We start from the raw sequence: 15763 nt of genomic DNA on the forward strand, positions 1-15763 counted from the left end.
GGAGCGCTCAGTAGGCTCGGCCCTCGCGCAGTCATCGGCGCTGGCCATCGCGCAGGCACCGGTTGTCGTATTAGTTATGTTATGTTATTATGTTATGTATATTTTTCGTCCGGGTATATAATCGAGTCGATGGTCGCAAAATATCGCGCCTTGAGCCTCTGTATATAGATTGCCATTGTGTTCTCTCTACCTAGCTACTTGTAGTTGCAAAAGAGCTAGTGTCTATGTCTTTGCTACACAAATGCGGCTGGTTCACTACTTCCTAGAACTTCTTTTCACGTTCTATTACCTCGTTCAGATGAGAATTTAAGACCGGGCCGAGTTCTTGAGGCGTCACTTGCGATTAGAACGAGTCTGTATGCACTTTCTTGTAGACATCACTTTATGTTCGCTTCTGGGCATTCACTTGAAACCATTTACTGCCCGCCCTGTTAAGGAAAAATCGTTAACACGCAACACCTTCCTCCCATGCCGGCTTATGAATAGATATATCATAGTCCGCTGATGGTCTTCCCCTGCCTCTTAGGTATACTCACTAATGCTCTTCAGCATAATGTTTTTATATCCTTTGAATGCGACGGATAATGGCTGCACGCACGACACTTTAGCCCCGACACCACCATCTTCAACTCCTAAACCAAAAAAAAAATAAAGCCAAACAAGACCCTGAAATAAAGTATTATCCTGTTATTAACAAGACCCTGCTGCACTGTGACGCAATAATCCAAGTGTGAAAACTTTCTAAAATTTAGGCTCCGCGGAGATATGTTTATACACTTAATCAGGTGCGACACCAGCCCCAGAAACTTTTTCCTCGTGCGCGGGGACTTTATCATGCTCACCCCCCACAAAGCATGGCACATGGTCTAGTCTACATACTAGCGTCGGGGCCAACAACACCAAGACTGTCTTTCGCTCTTGTCTCACGAGATATACACAACGAACAAGGTGTATCCTATCAGAATAGCTGCTTCACCCACGATAGCCGCCCGCTTGCTTATTTGCCTAGAAAATGTAGATCTGCTGGTAAATGTGCAATGCAGCCTACACAAACAAGTTGGTGAGAGTCAGAACTCACATGAGCTTTGGAGGCTAATTCAGCGGATTGCACATGATCAATTAACGGGCAGTTCCATCGACGATATCTATGGCGCTTGCCATTTGATAAGTTTCATCTTTATCTTATATGATGATCCTGCAATGCAAAGGCTAATTGATAATATTTATTTAGACGCATTCTCTGGTATAATTGCATTTATTTTTCTCCTTCTATCCTTTATCTCTCGACCTAGACCCAGATCTACTATCACAAGACTCCTTTCCCTATTTAGACTCTGTTCGTCGAAGAATTAATCTGCTCTACCTTGACTCATTTCAGCTTCTTGTCTTTGACATCAACGACAATGGCGTCTCGTGATGTGTCTGTCACCCCTGGTAGATGGAACCGTCTATTCGGAAACAGAGCTTCGAATAATGAAGACTCTACAAACGATTCTATTGGCCCAGCCAAATGGACCATGGGCATTCTGAATGACAGGGAAACCGTTGAAGTACCCGGTCAGTCTTTCCGCCGTTGAATATCCAATAGTATTTTTACACCATTTAGGATCCGTTTTGCTCCTCGCAGACGACCGTAACGAGCCTCTCGGTCTGCGCAACATCCATGCTCGCACATCCCACTCTTCAATCCCCGCTGGCTTTGCCGTGGAAACCCAAATATCGAGACCAGCCGTGGCAAGTAAGAAGAGAACCGATGACGGAACAATCATTCTAGACCCGCAACCTGATGATTCAGCCAACGACCCTCTGAACTGGCCCAGCTGGCGTCGTGACGCAGCCCTCTTATCACTAGGCTTCTACTGTATGATCGGCGGTGGAATCACTCCCCTTATCGCCGCTGGCTTCACAGACGTTGCAGAAGAGTTCAACGTGTCAGTTGAGAAAGTAGCATTGACGACGGGTCTTTGCATGACTGGTCTCGGCATTGGAGCCGTTATTGCATCTCCTACTGCTATCCTCTACGGTAAAAGACCGATCTACCTTGCTGGCGCCATCATCTTTATCGGTACTGCCCTTTGGTCTGGCCTTTCGCCCAGCTTTGAGTCATTGTTGGCCGCGCGTGTTTTCCAGGGTATTTCAATAAGTCCGGTGGAGTGTCTACCTTCTGCGACTATTGCAGAGATTTTCTTTCTTCATGAGAGGGCTTATCGAATTGGTATCTATACACTTCTACTCCTTGGTGGAAAGAACTTGATCCCGCTTGCAGGAGCTGCCATTATTGGAAAGCTTGGATGGAGGTGGGCGTTTTTGTAAGTTACGCCTCACTATTTGGCTTGAAGTATTGCTAAACTTGGAAAGCATCATGGCCATGGTTGTTGCGTTCGCTTTCTGCCTCTTGTTTCTGTTTGTCCCAGAGACCTTTTGGGATAGAACTCCGTCGCGAAAGCCATCTCACAAGCCCAGCCTTCTTCGACGCATGTCCTCTCGCCGAGGCGAGCAGCTATTGGCAGCCATGGCAGAGGGCAACAAGTCTGATGAAAAGGCTCTGATCCGTTCCGCGAACGAGAACCACAAGCATGTTGGCTTTTCTGCAGACCCAGAGGATCAAAACAAAATCTCTTCAGAGGGAGCAACGCCATTACCAATAGAGAATGAAAAGAACGGCGAGTCTTCTGGCTCAGCTAAACAATCAGACCCCGAAATGGCCTCTCCTACCTATCCCGTCCCCAACAACTACACACAAGACCTCCGCCAAAGGCCCGCCCGCTCATTCATCCAGCACATGAAGGTCTTCAACGGCCGTCTCAACAACGATAACTGGTTCAAAGTTATGATACGACCATTCATTCTCCTAGTCTATCCTGCTGTCCTCTGGTCAGCGATCATGTACTCATGCTCCATCGGCTGGCTGATCGTCCTAGCCGAGACAATGGCGATGATCTATCGAGACCCTCATAGGTATAACTTCACGGCCATCCAAACAGGTCTTGTGTACCTCGCTCCCTTCATCGGAGCTGTTCTCGGTACAGGCGTCGCCGGTAAGATCAGCGATATCTTGGTCCGCTCCATGGCTCGTCGAAACGGAGGTCTATACGAGCCCGAATTTAGACTCATTATGGCCCTCCCTATCTTAATTACAACATGTATGGGATTGATAGGTTTTGGATGGTCTGCCGAAGTCCACGACGAATGGATCGTACCAACAATTTTCTTCGGCATTATTTCATTCGGCTGTTCTTTAGGTTCCACAACATCCATCACCTTCTGCGTGGATAGCTACCGCCAATACGCCGGTGAAGCCCTTGTCACACTCAATTTTACAAAGAATATTGCACATGGGCTTGTATTTAGTCTTTTCGTGTCTCATTGGCTTGAGAAAGACGGACCAAAAAAGGTTTTCATTTGGATTGGAGTTATTCAGCTTGTTGTTTGCTTATTTTCGATACCAATGTACATCTTCGGTAAGCGAGCGCGTATGTGGACTGCAAGGAAGAATCTTATGGAGAAATGGTAGACTTGGGTCTTGATATGGGGTAAGATAAGACCAGATTGGTATTGCATCGTCAATTCAAAAACCTGTTACTTAAGCTACGCGGAGGCAGCTTGGGCTGCCGTGCAACATCTCCGTAGCTTCAATCCTAAGGAAACCATCAAGATCGCCTCAAAGCCGAAGGCTAGCTTGACAACCTCGGAATCCAAAATGGCAAATTTAGCTGACCCCATGGTTTTGTTTCGCGCTTAATCACCTTGTATAGAATGGCGTCGTCTCGCTCGTCCCAGCAACCACGACACAATCAGTTTGAGTTTTTTCGAACGGTCTTTTCACGATGTGGATATCTCAATTTTGGGTTAAATACTGGCGGATAGCTTAAGAGGGTAATAATAATGCAACTCTCTGGCTCTCAGAGCGCCCAAGCCTAAGCATGGAGGTGACTAAGATACACGTCGTACACGCGTCGACGCGCCCAGGTCATTCGAATAGTTCTAAATCGGAACCATTTAATGGAAAAAAGCAAATTCAACCAATGAGATAGCGAGATCACCATTTTGGCTTGAACTTTGCTGAGGGCACGTAATTAAGAACTCTCTTTGAGGTAAAAGTAGAATGCGGGTTTAGTACAAGGATACTTAATTAGCCAATGATAATGCGAAACGTCTCTCAGTGAAAGTGAGAGAATCCATAGAGATGCAGATAGCCAATAAGTATGCCACCAACAGGTTGCAGGAGGCCTACCAACAAGGCAGCACGACTTCCCCGCTCCCTGCCTTGAGAAGCACTTGAAAAAATGTTCTGGTTGTTTTCTTCTTCCTTTTAATTAGGCCTTTCCCTAGAAACGAGCTGGTACAGCTTACAAAAAACTTTCATTTTTCTTCTGCCTTGATTCATTATTGTGTATTTCAAATACTAAGTCAACTTCACAGACTGCCCGACATGGATACAGGTGTGTTGACCCAATTCGATAGGGCTGTCTATCAGGCGACAAGGGAGATTTTTGTAGACGAGAAAGCCAGAACCAGAAAGGTCAAAGCTGTGAAACGATATATTAGGGAGCATCCAGGGGACAGAAGTTCGGTGCTGCAGCTTGTGACTCAGTACGGCGCCGGGACCGTCCATCAGTCAATATTGAGCCTCTTGTCGGATGAGGTGTACGAGTCGAACTTGATCGCCAGCCAACGTTTTCCCGATCTATTTGAGCCTTCCGTGGCCCAGAGCGAAGCTAGGACTCTATTGGAAGAAGAAGCGACCAGGACCGAACAGTCTGCGCCCGAGGACATTATCCACACCCACGGCGATGACAGTCAGGAAAACTCGGAATGGACAGAAGCCACAACGGTCCTGAACGGTAAGTGAAATCATTCTCACAGACCGCTCATGGTGACTGACTGGATCGACAGGCATCAATGACAGTATTGCGAGAAATGACGTTGGCAACACATCGGTGCTTCCAGTATACCTACCATTCCCTGCGGAACATATGCTTATGGAGAAAATACAAAAGACCCTGGAACTTGCCTGTTACCAATTTGGATCGAGAGCTCTTCCCAACGTCATGCAGAAACAAGGCTGGGATTGCCCTGAATCGGTAGAGCTCAGCAAGTGGGCAAAGCTTTTCGGACGCAAGGGAAACCTAGTTTGGGAAGGGAGCGGTAAGCCCTCAAAAGAACTGTTGCAATCAATCGCAGCAATCCGACATACCGCTGTTCATCGTCTACGTACCAACTCAGCGGGACTAGAACGATTTCTCGCTGATGCAGAAAACCTTGCTGGAATTCTGGGAGATAACACATTTACACAAGCCATCTCTCAACTACGAATAGATACTCAGGCAACGCTTACAGAGCTTATACGGAACAAGCAGTTTATCCAGCTGCAACTGGAAAAGGCTCAAGAAGAAATAGCGAGGCAGCGCGCTGAACTTGATCAGAAGGAGCAGGAGATCCTGCGTCGTACGGCAAGCGAGGATAGAAAATACCGTGACCTGGCGGGAGAGAGGCTGAAAAGAGCTCTAGATCTTATGGGAGACTTGAAAGTAGCTTCGAATGGTCAAGGTGCAGTGCTGGAAAGCGTTGATGCTATCGAGGACGACCCTCTTTCTGATGACGACAGCGACATCGATCACGAAGAGCAATTCGAAGACTGCAGTGAGGCATGATATTATCGGAAATTGTCACTACACAACTACGGCTTTTATTTGGATCAGAATAGAAAAAGTTGAAGCTTTTCCCATGCTGTATCTCTATAGTTTTATTTACTTTCGGTAAAAGTAGATATTTCGCGATATTATTAGCTAATAATCCCTGTACTAGCCCTGTATTCTACTTTCACCTAAAAGGGAGTTCTTAATAAATATCCTCTAAGCAAAGTTCAGGAGGGTGGCATTGGCATCCGTCATGATACATAGCCAACCTTGCTTTAGTAAGACATTTTGATCACCGATGGCCATTAGAAATAATGGTATGGGGTAGAGAAATGAATCTGCATTTGATGAAACTCTGTTGCCTGCTTCATCACCCAACCAGGAATATGAGATTCCACATTGTCAGGCTTCATGCCAAGATCAAGTGGCTCACTTATAGCAAACACTTAGTACGATCCTGCCTACTAGGCAATAGCTGCTGCCTTTCAGGCAGCAACGGTATTCCAGGTCATATAGCCTCATAGAATTCCAGCCCTTGAGATACCTGATAGGCAGAGCTTACCCTCGATTGAATCTTCCACTTCATCATATCCAAAGCGCAAACGCATTACCACGGCTGATTCGACGTGGCAACAGTCAAGGATCCGAGCCTGAACGCACTGGGCCAAGGCAGGACTTAGTGTACACACCGTACTCCACATACGTCTCTACCATTCTCCGTAACCACCTACTTAAGATACAGTCAGTTGAAGGCGCTGGTTCGGAGATAAATATGTTCAAGAAATTCTATCCTAGTCTTATTACAGAGGCGTTTGTAAAGCTGATAACATTAAAGTTACTACGTTTTAAGAAAGAAAGAAGTTCTTTACTATAAGAAGTAACTTAAAATAAACTTACCTCTTTAGAATTAAAATTTAATATAAGATTAAATCTACTTTATCCCTTCTTTATTTAATATAATAAAAGAATTAAGGTTTATAGTATTAATATATAGTATATTCATTTATTAAACTAATATATAATACCACTATTGCCTACTCTCCATCCTTATCACTTAGCCACCAGGGTTTGTCTGCAGACTACCACTTGGATTCCAAGGAAACTTAGGAATCTCAATCTCCCCAACAAACTTGCTCAGATCGGGTGCCGCTCTGTTCATATCGAGCGCGCAGGTCGGCTGCTTAACACCGAACCTCTTGACCTCAGTGACATTCGAATTCTTATCAAAGGACAGTCGAACTTGATGGACGGTTCGTCGTGATAGGTCACCGGCAAAATAATTCTGCGGAGAAATAATCATGGAAGATACAGCTTTCGTAGTCACAGTGTTGGGTAGGTCGGCTGTGTTAGGGAGGTGATGCATGCCTAGATTGAAATATCTGTAATGATTATCAGCTTGAAATAACAGCCATGTCGCGGCAGCAGGTACCTACAGGACAATGTCTTCCTGGTCCAGACTTTCCCCATTGAAGAACTTGTTGAAGTCAACAGCTGGATGGTTCAAGTCGTGGCTGTTAAAGGCATATGCGCTCTTTGGCTCAGTGTCGTGGTGCTGAAGGGCGTAGAGGTTATGATTGGCCCAATTGGCGGCTTGTCCGAGGGCCGAGGATGACTTGACTGTCAGGTGGGCAGTGCTACCGCTATCTGTAGGTCCTGTTAGTCACAATGTGGGTGTATGTGTATGGGGAGGGTGTTATACTTGGGGTTATGGAGTAACCGGGTGCCTCCCCAAAGTCATTCAGCTTGTCCTTATTAACAACAGAATATGAAGCAGCTCCATTCGGTGCCCAATCTATCTTGCCGTCGTCCTCGCTGGCAATGTACGAGTGGTCAACCCTCATTGTATTTATAGATTGACCATCAGACCACGGATAGCTGTTCAAAGTCAGCAGGTTGAGGTACAAAGGCTTGAGGACATCTTACACTTGGGTGTGTGGTACAAACTCTGTCTTCATCAGACTATTCCTTCTGCCCTTGATGTCTAAATCCAGCTTGAAATTGATGACATGGTCATGCATAGACCCAGACAGATTATCGTGAATATGATAACCATAGTCACCGTCTCCTGACCAAAAGGCTCCTTGAATATAGCCTGAGGCCCGAACAGTAACGGCGATAGAGCCATCATAGTGGAAAGAGTATTCAAAGAGATAGTCGTAGTTGCCTACCGTGGAGACGCTCCGTATGGTAAAGACTATGTTCTTGGTCGCAGACACATGGTCCATGGTCAAGTGGCGTTGGATAGGATAGCCGGTGTCGTACTCAAATAAACACAAACTATTAGGATGCACATGAGTAGTCTCGCTGATGTAAAACGTTGTGTTGAGATAGGTAGCATGGGATGGGCAGTCGAAGCCGTCGACAAGGTTCCATTGGCTGGTGCCTATGCCGTATGAGGAATCAAGATATGCCGATGAGGCATGTAAGGGGTCTTGCGAAGCATAATGCGCAAGAGCCTCTTGAAGACCAAATTCGTAGATCAGACGTTCGCCCTTGAATCGAACGTCGTGTAGCTGCAAACCCGTTTCTTTGTGATTAGAGAGGAAGAAACTAAAATCCACTTTGAACTCTTATCAGCCACATGTACGGCAAAATGATGTCCAAAGCACTCACTCCATTCAACGTAGTTCTGCTCTCTATCCACTCCGAACCGAGGACCATCTGGTTGGACGGAAATGGGAGGGTATAGGTGATCACGTGGAAAGCTATCGCCTTGCTGATCAGTAGAAGTCCAAGATCCATCAACGACTGGTCCTGGCTTTCGTTTCAAGGTCTTGATGCCCTTCCGAAAGGCTGCAGTCGTCGGCCAGAAGTTGCCGTCGTAGTACCAGCCTACCACCTTCCACTTGGATGGATCTCGACCAGTGAGGTCGACCTTGAATTGCAGACTTGTGGGCAGTATTGTCTCTGAGTAGAATTCACCAGTATGAGCAGAGTAGAACTCGTTCCACTGGTAGACCCTATCATGGCGATGAATCAGAGGGTCACTACCTGCAATCAGCAGATTGTCGGTCTTGGCACCGGTTGCGGTCTGTTGACATGGTTAGTTGAGGGCTTCTTAGAGGCATCCTAGAAGGTTATACTAACGCCATTGAGAAGTTGCTTGGTAATGTCCTTTATTTCCGTGCCAATCTTGAGATTGAAAGCAGCGATGGCTTCACCATCAGCGTTGTACACATTGATTCGGCCTCGGCCAGATGTGAACATGTAGTTAAGTTCCTCATGATGCGTCAGCCCCTTTTCGATTGGTAGCGGCCCGACCATGTACTCTTGAATATAGGGCTGCACTTTCGAGTTAAATTGGAGGGTTGCTCTTGCATAGCGGACTGGAGCAGGACCGTGCCTTTCAAGATATGCCAATGCATCTGTCTTGTTCGGCTGTAATAGGTCCAGAGACACGATGACATTATCCCAACTGGGCACCATTAGCTGACTTGTCGCGATAGTTATATGTGAGCAGTAGACAGAAGGCGTTTGAGAAAGCTGTAATAGGGAGTAAAGAGAAACAGAAAGACTCACGAGGTCGAGTTAACTACAGCCGTCAAGTTGAGCTCCTTCTGCTCATGAAGATACGCCGTAACATGGGCATATTCTTCATCCGTAAGACTCTGGAAGATATTCTTTACTGGTGCTTGGATGACTGCCTCTTGACCAGAGCTACAACCTGCTGTCGAGGACTTGTACTCTGAAAGGCGTTTGAGGGAATGAGGCCGTGTTGCTGGACCAGGAGGGCCGGGAAAAGCCAATATCCCACTTAGGAAAGTAAAAAAACAAGGAATCATGCCAATAGGGAGACGCATGGCTACCTGTGTCAAAAGGCCTGTGACAGCACGCAAGGTCGTGGATGTGATGGTGACGTTGACCTACACAAGACAGGTAGGAGTACGCTACCGTTATAGGGCTATGAGCCAGCTGAAAATTGGGAAATAACCTCCCGTCACCATTATGCAGGCACGGCAAGCACGGCACGGCTCGGCGCGGCATAGAACAGAACAGCGGACAACCGGGACTTGGGTAGTATCAGATCAGTCAGCCTCCTAAATCCACTACTGCATGCAGCAAGGTTCTTTCACGTCACACAGCAGAGCTCGAATCCCACGTCTAAAAAGGAAAGAGTCTAGCAAGCTGAGCTTTGTTTGTTTCACGCGCCAGCATGGCGATCTCAATAAATGAGGCTAACAATCCTTCTCCGACCCAATAAAATAATGGTATGGCACAGACAACATGGTAGCTATCCGTGAATGCATGATCTAGTAATTGTGGCTGCGGCTGAAAAGTGAGATATCCACACAATGATCGTACATGGGTTGATCACAACATTTGATCAGGAAAGTATCCTTGTAATACGAACTTGCATGATCAAAACTTGAAAGTGAGGCTACACGACAATGGGTAGCGCGGCAAGCACAAAAACATGACGTGGGAGGCTCTCGTTAGCCTCCACCTGTAGCTAGGTTCTCTCTGACTTTGATGTGCGCTCCTTGGTCGTTCTCTCAACGTCTGATCGTCACCGTGCTGTACATTTTGGTTGCGTGAAGCCACTTACTCACATATCAGCTTGGGAGACAACATCTCTCTGGGGTCTCAGCTCGTAATCCTTTTTAAAATTTCGTATTATCACAGCTGAGGCCTTAAACCGATCCATTCGGTAAAGGCCGTCATGACGGCATGAGGTATATTACTACAGCCTCGAAATCCTTTTGCTGGTGCTGATGCAAAGTGGTACTAGATATCATTCTACGTTTTAAACAAAATCTATTTGTAAATCATTCCTGTAATGCTTCCTTTTCTGCCGTACCCAAGCTCTCGTACAGAGCAGCAAATGCCGAGGTTTCGGGTCCCTCCTCTAGAAGCTTTCGCGGAGGTCCAAACTCTTGCAGTTCACCTTTATCAAGTACAGCTACCATGTCAAAGTCTTCAAGGGCTGACTGGAGCTTGTGTACAATTGCAATTACTGTGCGATTCTCGAACCGCTCGCGTACGACACGCTGCACAAGCTCATCGACATGCGAGTCCACGCTAGTCATAATGTTAGTATTTGATACAAAGACGGGAGCAAATGGATGGTTCATAAGTTTACCTGCTGGTAGCCTCATCGAGAACTACGATGGGCGATGGGCGTAAGATAGCGCGTGCAATGCAGAATAGCTGCTTCTGGCCATGGGAAAGGTGCAGCTCTTCAATAAGCACATCAAGTCCGCCTTTCTCAGCTATAATGTCCCACAGCTCAACGGCTCTCATGGCGTCTTCAATTGCGGCATCTGAGAGTCCTTGATGAGGGTCCGCATTCGACCTCACGCTGCTTCCTTCGATGAGGAATGCATCTTGAGGCACGCCAACTAGCCGAGCGCGAACTTCCTCACGGGGAAGCGTGCTAATGTCGAGCCCATCTACGATTATTTGACCACCGTGAAGGTCCACCATACGGAAAAGACATGAGACCATGGAACTCTTACCGCTGCAAGTGTATATAGGTCAGCTTAAGCATGGCTAGTGAATGATGAGAGGATATTACCTTCCGGTCCGTCCACAGATGCCAATTTTCTGACCTGCCTCGATCGATAAGGATATACCTCTCAAGACATTTTCAGATTGCCTACAAGCGAACTGGTCAGCGACTAGTTGTAAGTTTTGGATTAAAGTGAACGCACCTGTACCCGGCAGAAACATTGTCGAAAACAATCTGGCCCTTGGACGGCCATAGGGGCGGTGGTTGCTCCTTTTCCTGCGGCTCGTGCTCACAGGCAGTATTAGACGTGAAGGACTTGATCCTAGATATTGCACCAATGTGAGTCTCCAAGGTTGTCCAGAATGTCATCAGCAGCTTCAGGTGCTGACTAAATTGGATGATGTTGACAAGGGCTACACCGATCAACCCAGTCGGCAGTACACCTCTCAACTGTGTAACAAGGACCACTACCAGTACAGCAATGACTGTGACAAACAAGTCTAGAACAAGAGTCAGCCATCTCTGAGCCGCGTAGAGGAGATAGAATGGCCTCTGAGACTGATCCAGGAGGTTATGATGCTTCTTCTCGAGCGCATCACGCCAACCAAACGCACGCAGCGTCGCCAGTCCAGCGACAGATTCCGTGAAGAGGGCATACAGCGGGCTCTTTGCCTCAAGATCCATGAACCTGAGCTGGCGAGATGTCCGTAGATATGTATGTTGGACCATCCACAAGGCGGCGAATAGAAAGGGAAACGCGATGGCTGTGTAGTATGAACCAACAGAGATCAGAACCATCTCAGCGATGCACAGCACGAATGTGGCAAATGTATTGAGGGCTGAGAGGGGCAAGTCCATATCCACGAGCTGAAGATCCTGGCTGAAGCGGTTGATAGTGACTCCTGCATCTGTAGCTGCGAAGAAGGACATGGGCGCGTTGAGTACCGTCTTTAGTAGACTCTGGTGGAAGCTGTTGCCCGACAACGGTACCATGGTGACGATCATTTGCCAGGTGCTGAGGACCAGGAAGATAATCGCCAGTCCACCCAACATTGCGTAGATCCCCAGGTAGTAGCCCAGCCGTGCGAATGGGTCGTTGGCGTTGGCAGCTGCCCACCAGTTGAGCCAGATGGTGGGGAAAGATTGGCAGACAATGAAGGCGCAGATGGCAAAGACGAATACCAAGCTTGGAATCCAGCCAATGGCGCGGATGTAGTAGAGGTATATTGCCATGTCGCCAGTACGACGACCCGCGTCCTCTTTGGCTTCATCTGAGAGGACTACTTCTGAATCCACCAACGCATCAGCCGAGGGTTCGGTAGAAGTAGAATTAGAGGCAGCAGTAGCAGTCGCTTGGTTATATGTCCAGTTCGCAGACGCTACGGCCAAGCGAGACACGTAGTTGTCAGCATTAGTCAGCTTGTCGAAGCTTCCCTGCTCGCAGCCGATCCCAGTGCTATCGAGGCTGATGATGTGGTCTGCATAAGAGAGTCGGTTTGCTGTGGCAGTGTCAACATAAGCACAAGTAAAGACCATCATCAAGCATTAAACGTACCACGAGAAGTCGCCATGACGACGGTTGTATTCAACTGTCGCAGGAGACCATCAGTGCCGAGTAGGTTGTGGAAGACAGCATTCTCAGTGTGCATGTCTAATCCACTGAAGACATCATCTAGTATGATAATCCTCTTCTGTGCGTAAACGGCTCTCGCTAGACTGACCCGTTGGCTCTGACCTCCGCTGAGGACAATTCCCTTACTCCCTATCGTGCTGAGATCTCCCTTGGGGAGTTGGGCGAGATCTTCCGTCAGAGAACAAGCCTGTATGACCTTTTGGTACCAACGCTCGTCAACATGCGAAAAGGCGATGATGCTATCTCGCACGGTGCCGTTCATGTGCCAGGGGGTTTGGTCACAGTAGGCCATTTCCAAATTCAGCATTTGGATAGATCCGGCCATGACTGCCACCTCCCCGAGAAATGCCCTGAGGAGAGTTGATTTGCCACTGCCCACTGGCCCCACGATGAGGGTAAGCTTGCCCAGTGGAACTTGGGCAGTGATATCACTTAGGATGGGTTTCTGGGTAGTATCATATCCAAATGCGGCTGTCTTGACAACGATACAGTTGCCGTCCAGAGAATTCATAGGCAACGAATCTTTCTGAGGGTTAGGCTCTTTCTCGGATGAGACTGAGTCCTTCTCCTGCTCGCTGCGTAAAGAGTTGGTGGTCGATGACCCTTCGCTCTTGTTATCATGTAAGATGATTCTGCCGTCGACACGAATGTCTGTGTTGAGGAAAGACTGTATACGCGCAAAGCTCCCGATGGACCCCATCAAAGAAGACAACGACGTGACAAACGAGGAAATAGGCTCGTTCAGTAGCGCAAACAGTGATAAAGAAGTAAACATGCGGTTTATGTCCAGGTTGTTGTCTCCTCCCCGTGACCGGGCGACAAGACTGTATGTTGCAAAGGTCAGGATTGGGGCAAAGATAGGAGCGAGGTAGGCTATAGGTATCTAGTAAGCAAATATTACATAGAGGCTTTTCGAAACAGGTAAGGCAGGCAGGTAGGTAGGTAGGCAGGGAGGTACTCACCCAAGACCATATTCCAGATCAACAACCTACGGAATTTGCCGGAAATGCGCAACTCGTCGGTTCGCAGGGCGTGGATACGAGTGCTAAGCACGTCGGTCAGTCCACACATTTTGACGCCCTTCATGCTGCCTAGCATCTGCGATGTAACAGATATTCTCTTTTCGATGGCTTCTAGCCATGCGGCTTGACGAGCCATGACGAAGCTGACTGCAATAATAGATCCGATGATGGAGACTACACGCGTCCAGTGCTGGGTCAGTACTTTCACCTCTCATAGTATGGATGGATGGATGCACTCACAAATTGCTGCTCCGACAGGAATAAGACATGCAATGCCGAGCTGGCGTCCCAGCAAGTAGACTGCAATGACAATCTCGACCAAGTTGGCCCAAACGTCATGGGCGGTGCGCCATCCCGTGTCGATCCTCTCAATGTCGGCACTCATCAGAGTCAGGGCTGCGCTAGGGTCAGCAGCAGTGATGCTGATATCTGTGGCCTTGTCAAACAGTATCGAGACGAGCTGACCGCGTGCCATGGTGATGGCGCGGTACGTGAGGTGCTGATACTGGCCACTCGTCACCTGTTGCATGAAGCATTAGTGAGATGCACCTGTAGCGTCAGAGATGAACGTACTGCTAGACCCATGAAGACAAGGAACCATGCGCCTATAAGGCCATATCCTTGGTTCATGTCGTCTGAATCACTGCTGTTCCCTGCCCACTCGAGGGTTGCTGAGATGAGGAATGGCTGGCAAAAGGTAAAGCCGATGAAGCACAAACGTGGGAAGATGATGGACAGGATAGGCCACTTCAAGGTCTTGAGGACCGTAAGCATCAGAGCATGGTTGCCCCTTCTGGATGCTATGCGACTGTCAGTATCGTATAAGCCACATGTTTTCTGCGGAGCTGGCAGAATGACTGACCTTTAGCCCACGTTGTCTGCAAGAGATTCTGAAGATATAGAGACTTGAAATGTTTTTCTAGGGGAAACAACGTCTCAATCTTCAAGTGTTCAGAATAGCCAGCGCGGAACAGCGGTATCTGCCAAGAGAAGAACCAGTGCGACAAGACGCTACCAGTGACTTCGGGGGGCAAAGCACGGTACTGGGGCCGCAAGAAACCACGCTTCTCGATTGCCTCAACAACGAGCATCGCAATCTTTATCACGGTCGCGATGAGCGCGGTAATGGCGGCGGGCCGGTTGTAGCCTTGAAGCCATAATGTTCGTGTTCGTGTAGCATCGAAAAGAGCAGAGAAGAGTAGAAAGAGGATGACCACTGTTGATGGTCGGTAGGAATAGACATGCTCGACATAAGATAGGCACAAGAGGCCGATTGACGCGACAAAGGATAGGGCAGCAGTTGGCAAAGAGGCTTTGGTGGCGACTGCGGAAGGCTGAGTCCACAAGACAAGAAAGCTGATCTGCGATGCTAGGAGAACAAGGCACAATGTCGTCAGGCTGTTAGTACATGAGGCACGATAAAGTCCGGGGGGGCATCAACCAACTCACAATTTTACAGAATAGCCAGCGGCTGTTGTCTACCTTTACCTTGTTCTTTTGCAGGAGGTAGACAACTCGACACGGGGCAGCGAGAAGCACCAGGGCAGTAATGGGTAAAGTAAGTATCGACTCTTCAAAAAGCAGTGTAAAGTCGAAACCACCTCTACAGTCACCAGCATGTGGCCCGAAGGAGTCGTCGCACGACGACGAGACCATGATAGTAGCTGATGTACGACCAAAAGCCAACAATGTCTGATCGTGATCTGTATCTTGGAGAAATCGGATAAGGTTATTTGATCAACGGGTGATTAATTACAAGCTTAGTGAGCTGAGAATTTTTCACCGTTCGCTAGTCAGCCTCTCTGCAGCTCGCCTGAGAAAATGCTCCGCAGACTAAAAAACAGGATAAACGAGAAATGTGGCAAGACAAATGTCGTGAAAGAGTAACGAGACACGTCAGACGTGCATAAGGTACATACAGGGTAGGGAGGATACGGCACGGCTCGCCACGGCACGGCGCGCATGGCGGCTCTGAGCCGGTGGAAATGGACGAGCGGCCTGGCTAAAATTACCTGCCCTA

At 47.9% G+C, this 15763-nt stretch overlaps 4 protein-coding genes across 4 annotated transcripts; 2 read left to right on the forward strand and 2 right to left on the reverse strand.

Moving 5' to 3' along the window:
• Positions 1-1403: 1403 nt before the first annotated feature.
• BKA55DRAFT_694267 (major facilitator superfamily domain-containing protein) lies at positions 1404-3514 on the forward strand (the record flags this gene model as incomplete). The annotated part of the gene is made up of 3 exons (XM_046200020.1): positions 1404-1557; positions 1607-2309; positions 2359-3514. 3 exons carry the CDS (start codon positions 1404-1406, stop codon positions 3512-3514), a joined length of 2013 nt encoding a protein of 670 aa, XP_046045637.1.
• A 918-nt stretch (positions 3515-4432) lies between these two features.
• BKA55DRAFT_694268 (uncharacterized protein) lies at positions 4433-5654 on the forward strand (the record flags this gene model as incomplete). The annotated part of the gene is made up of 2 exons (XM_046200021.1): positions 4433-4844; positions 4897-5654. 2 exons carry the CDS (start codon positions 4433-4435, stop codon positions 5652-5654), a joined length of 1170 nt encoding a protein of 389 aa, XP_046045638.1.
• A 1039-nt stretch (positions 5655-6693) lies between these two features.
• Positions 6694-9439, reverse strand: BKA55DRAFT_694269 (copper amine oxidase; the record flags this gene model as incomplete). The annotated part of the gene is made up of 7 exons (XM_046200022.1): positions 6694-7018; positions 7073-7283; positions 7339-7514; positions 7563-8199; positions 8253-8670; positions 8727-9054; positions 9159-9439. 7 exons carry the CDS (start codon positions 9437-9439, stop codon positions 6694-6696), a joined length of 2376 nt encoding a protein of 791 aa, XP_046045639.1.
• A 966-nt stretch (positions 9440-10405) lies between these two features.
• On the reverse strand, positions 10406-15477 carry BKA55DRAFT_678984 (P-loop containing nucleoside triphosphate hydrolase protein; the record flags this gene model as incomplete). Its single annotated transcript, XM_046198157.1, has 10 exons — positions 15232-15477; positions 14606-15104; positions 14317-14543; positions 13984-14263; positions 13684-13917; positions 12644-13594; positions 11291-12587; positions 11155-11235; positions 10720-11097; positions 10406-10658 (listed from the first exon to the last, which is right to left on the reverse strand). The coding sequence occupies exons 1-10, from the start codon at positions 15397-15399 to the stop codon at positions 10406-10408; spliced, it is 4368 nt and encodes a 1455-aa protein (XP_046045640.1). The 5' UTR covers positions 15400-15477.
• Between the last annotated feature and the right edge of the window lie 286 nt (positions 15478-15763).

The sequence above is a fragment of the Fusarium redolens genome (genome assembly GCF_020744475.1).
Source record: "Fusarium redolens strain MPI-CAGE-AT-0023 chromosome Unknown BKA55scaffold_15, whole genome shotgun sequence".
NCBI classification, from domain to species: Eukaryota; Fungi; Ascomycota; class Sordariomycetes; order Hypocreales; family Nectriaceae; genus Fusarium; species Fusarium redolens.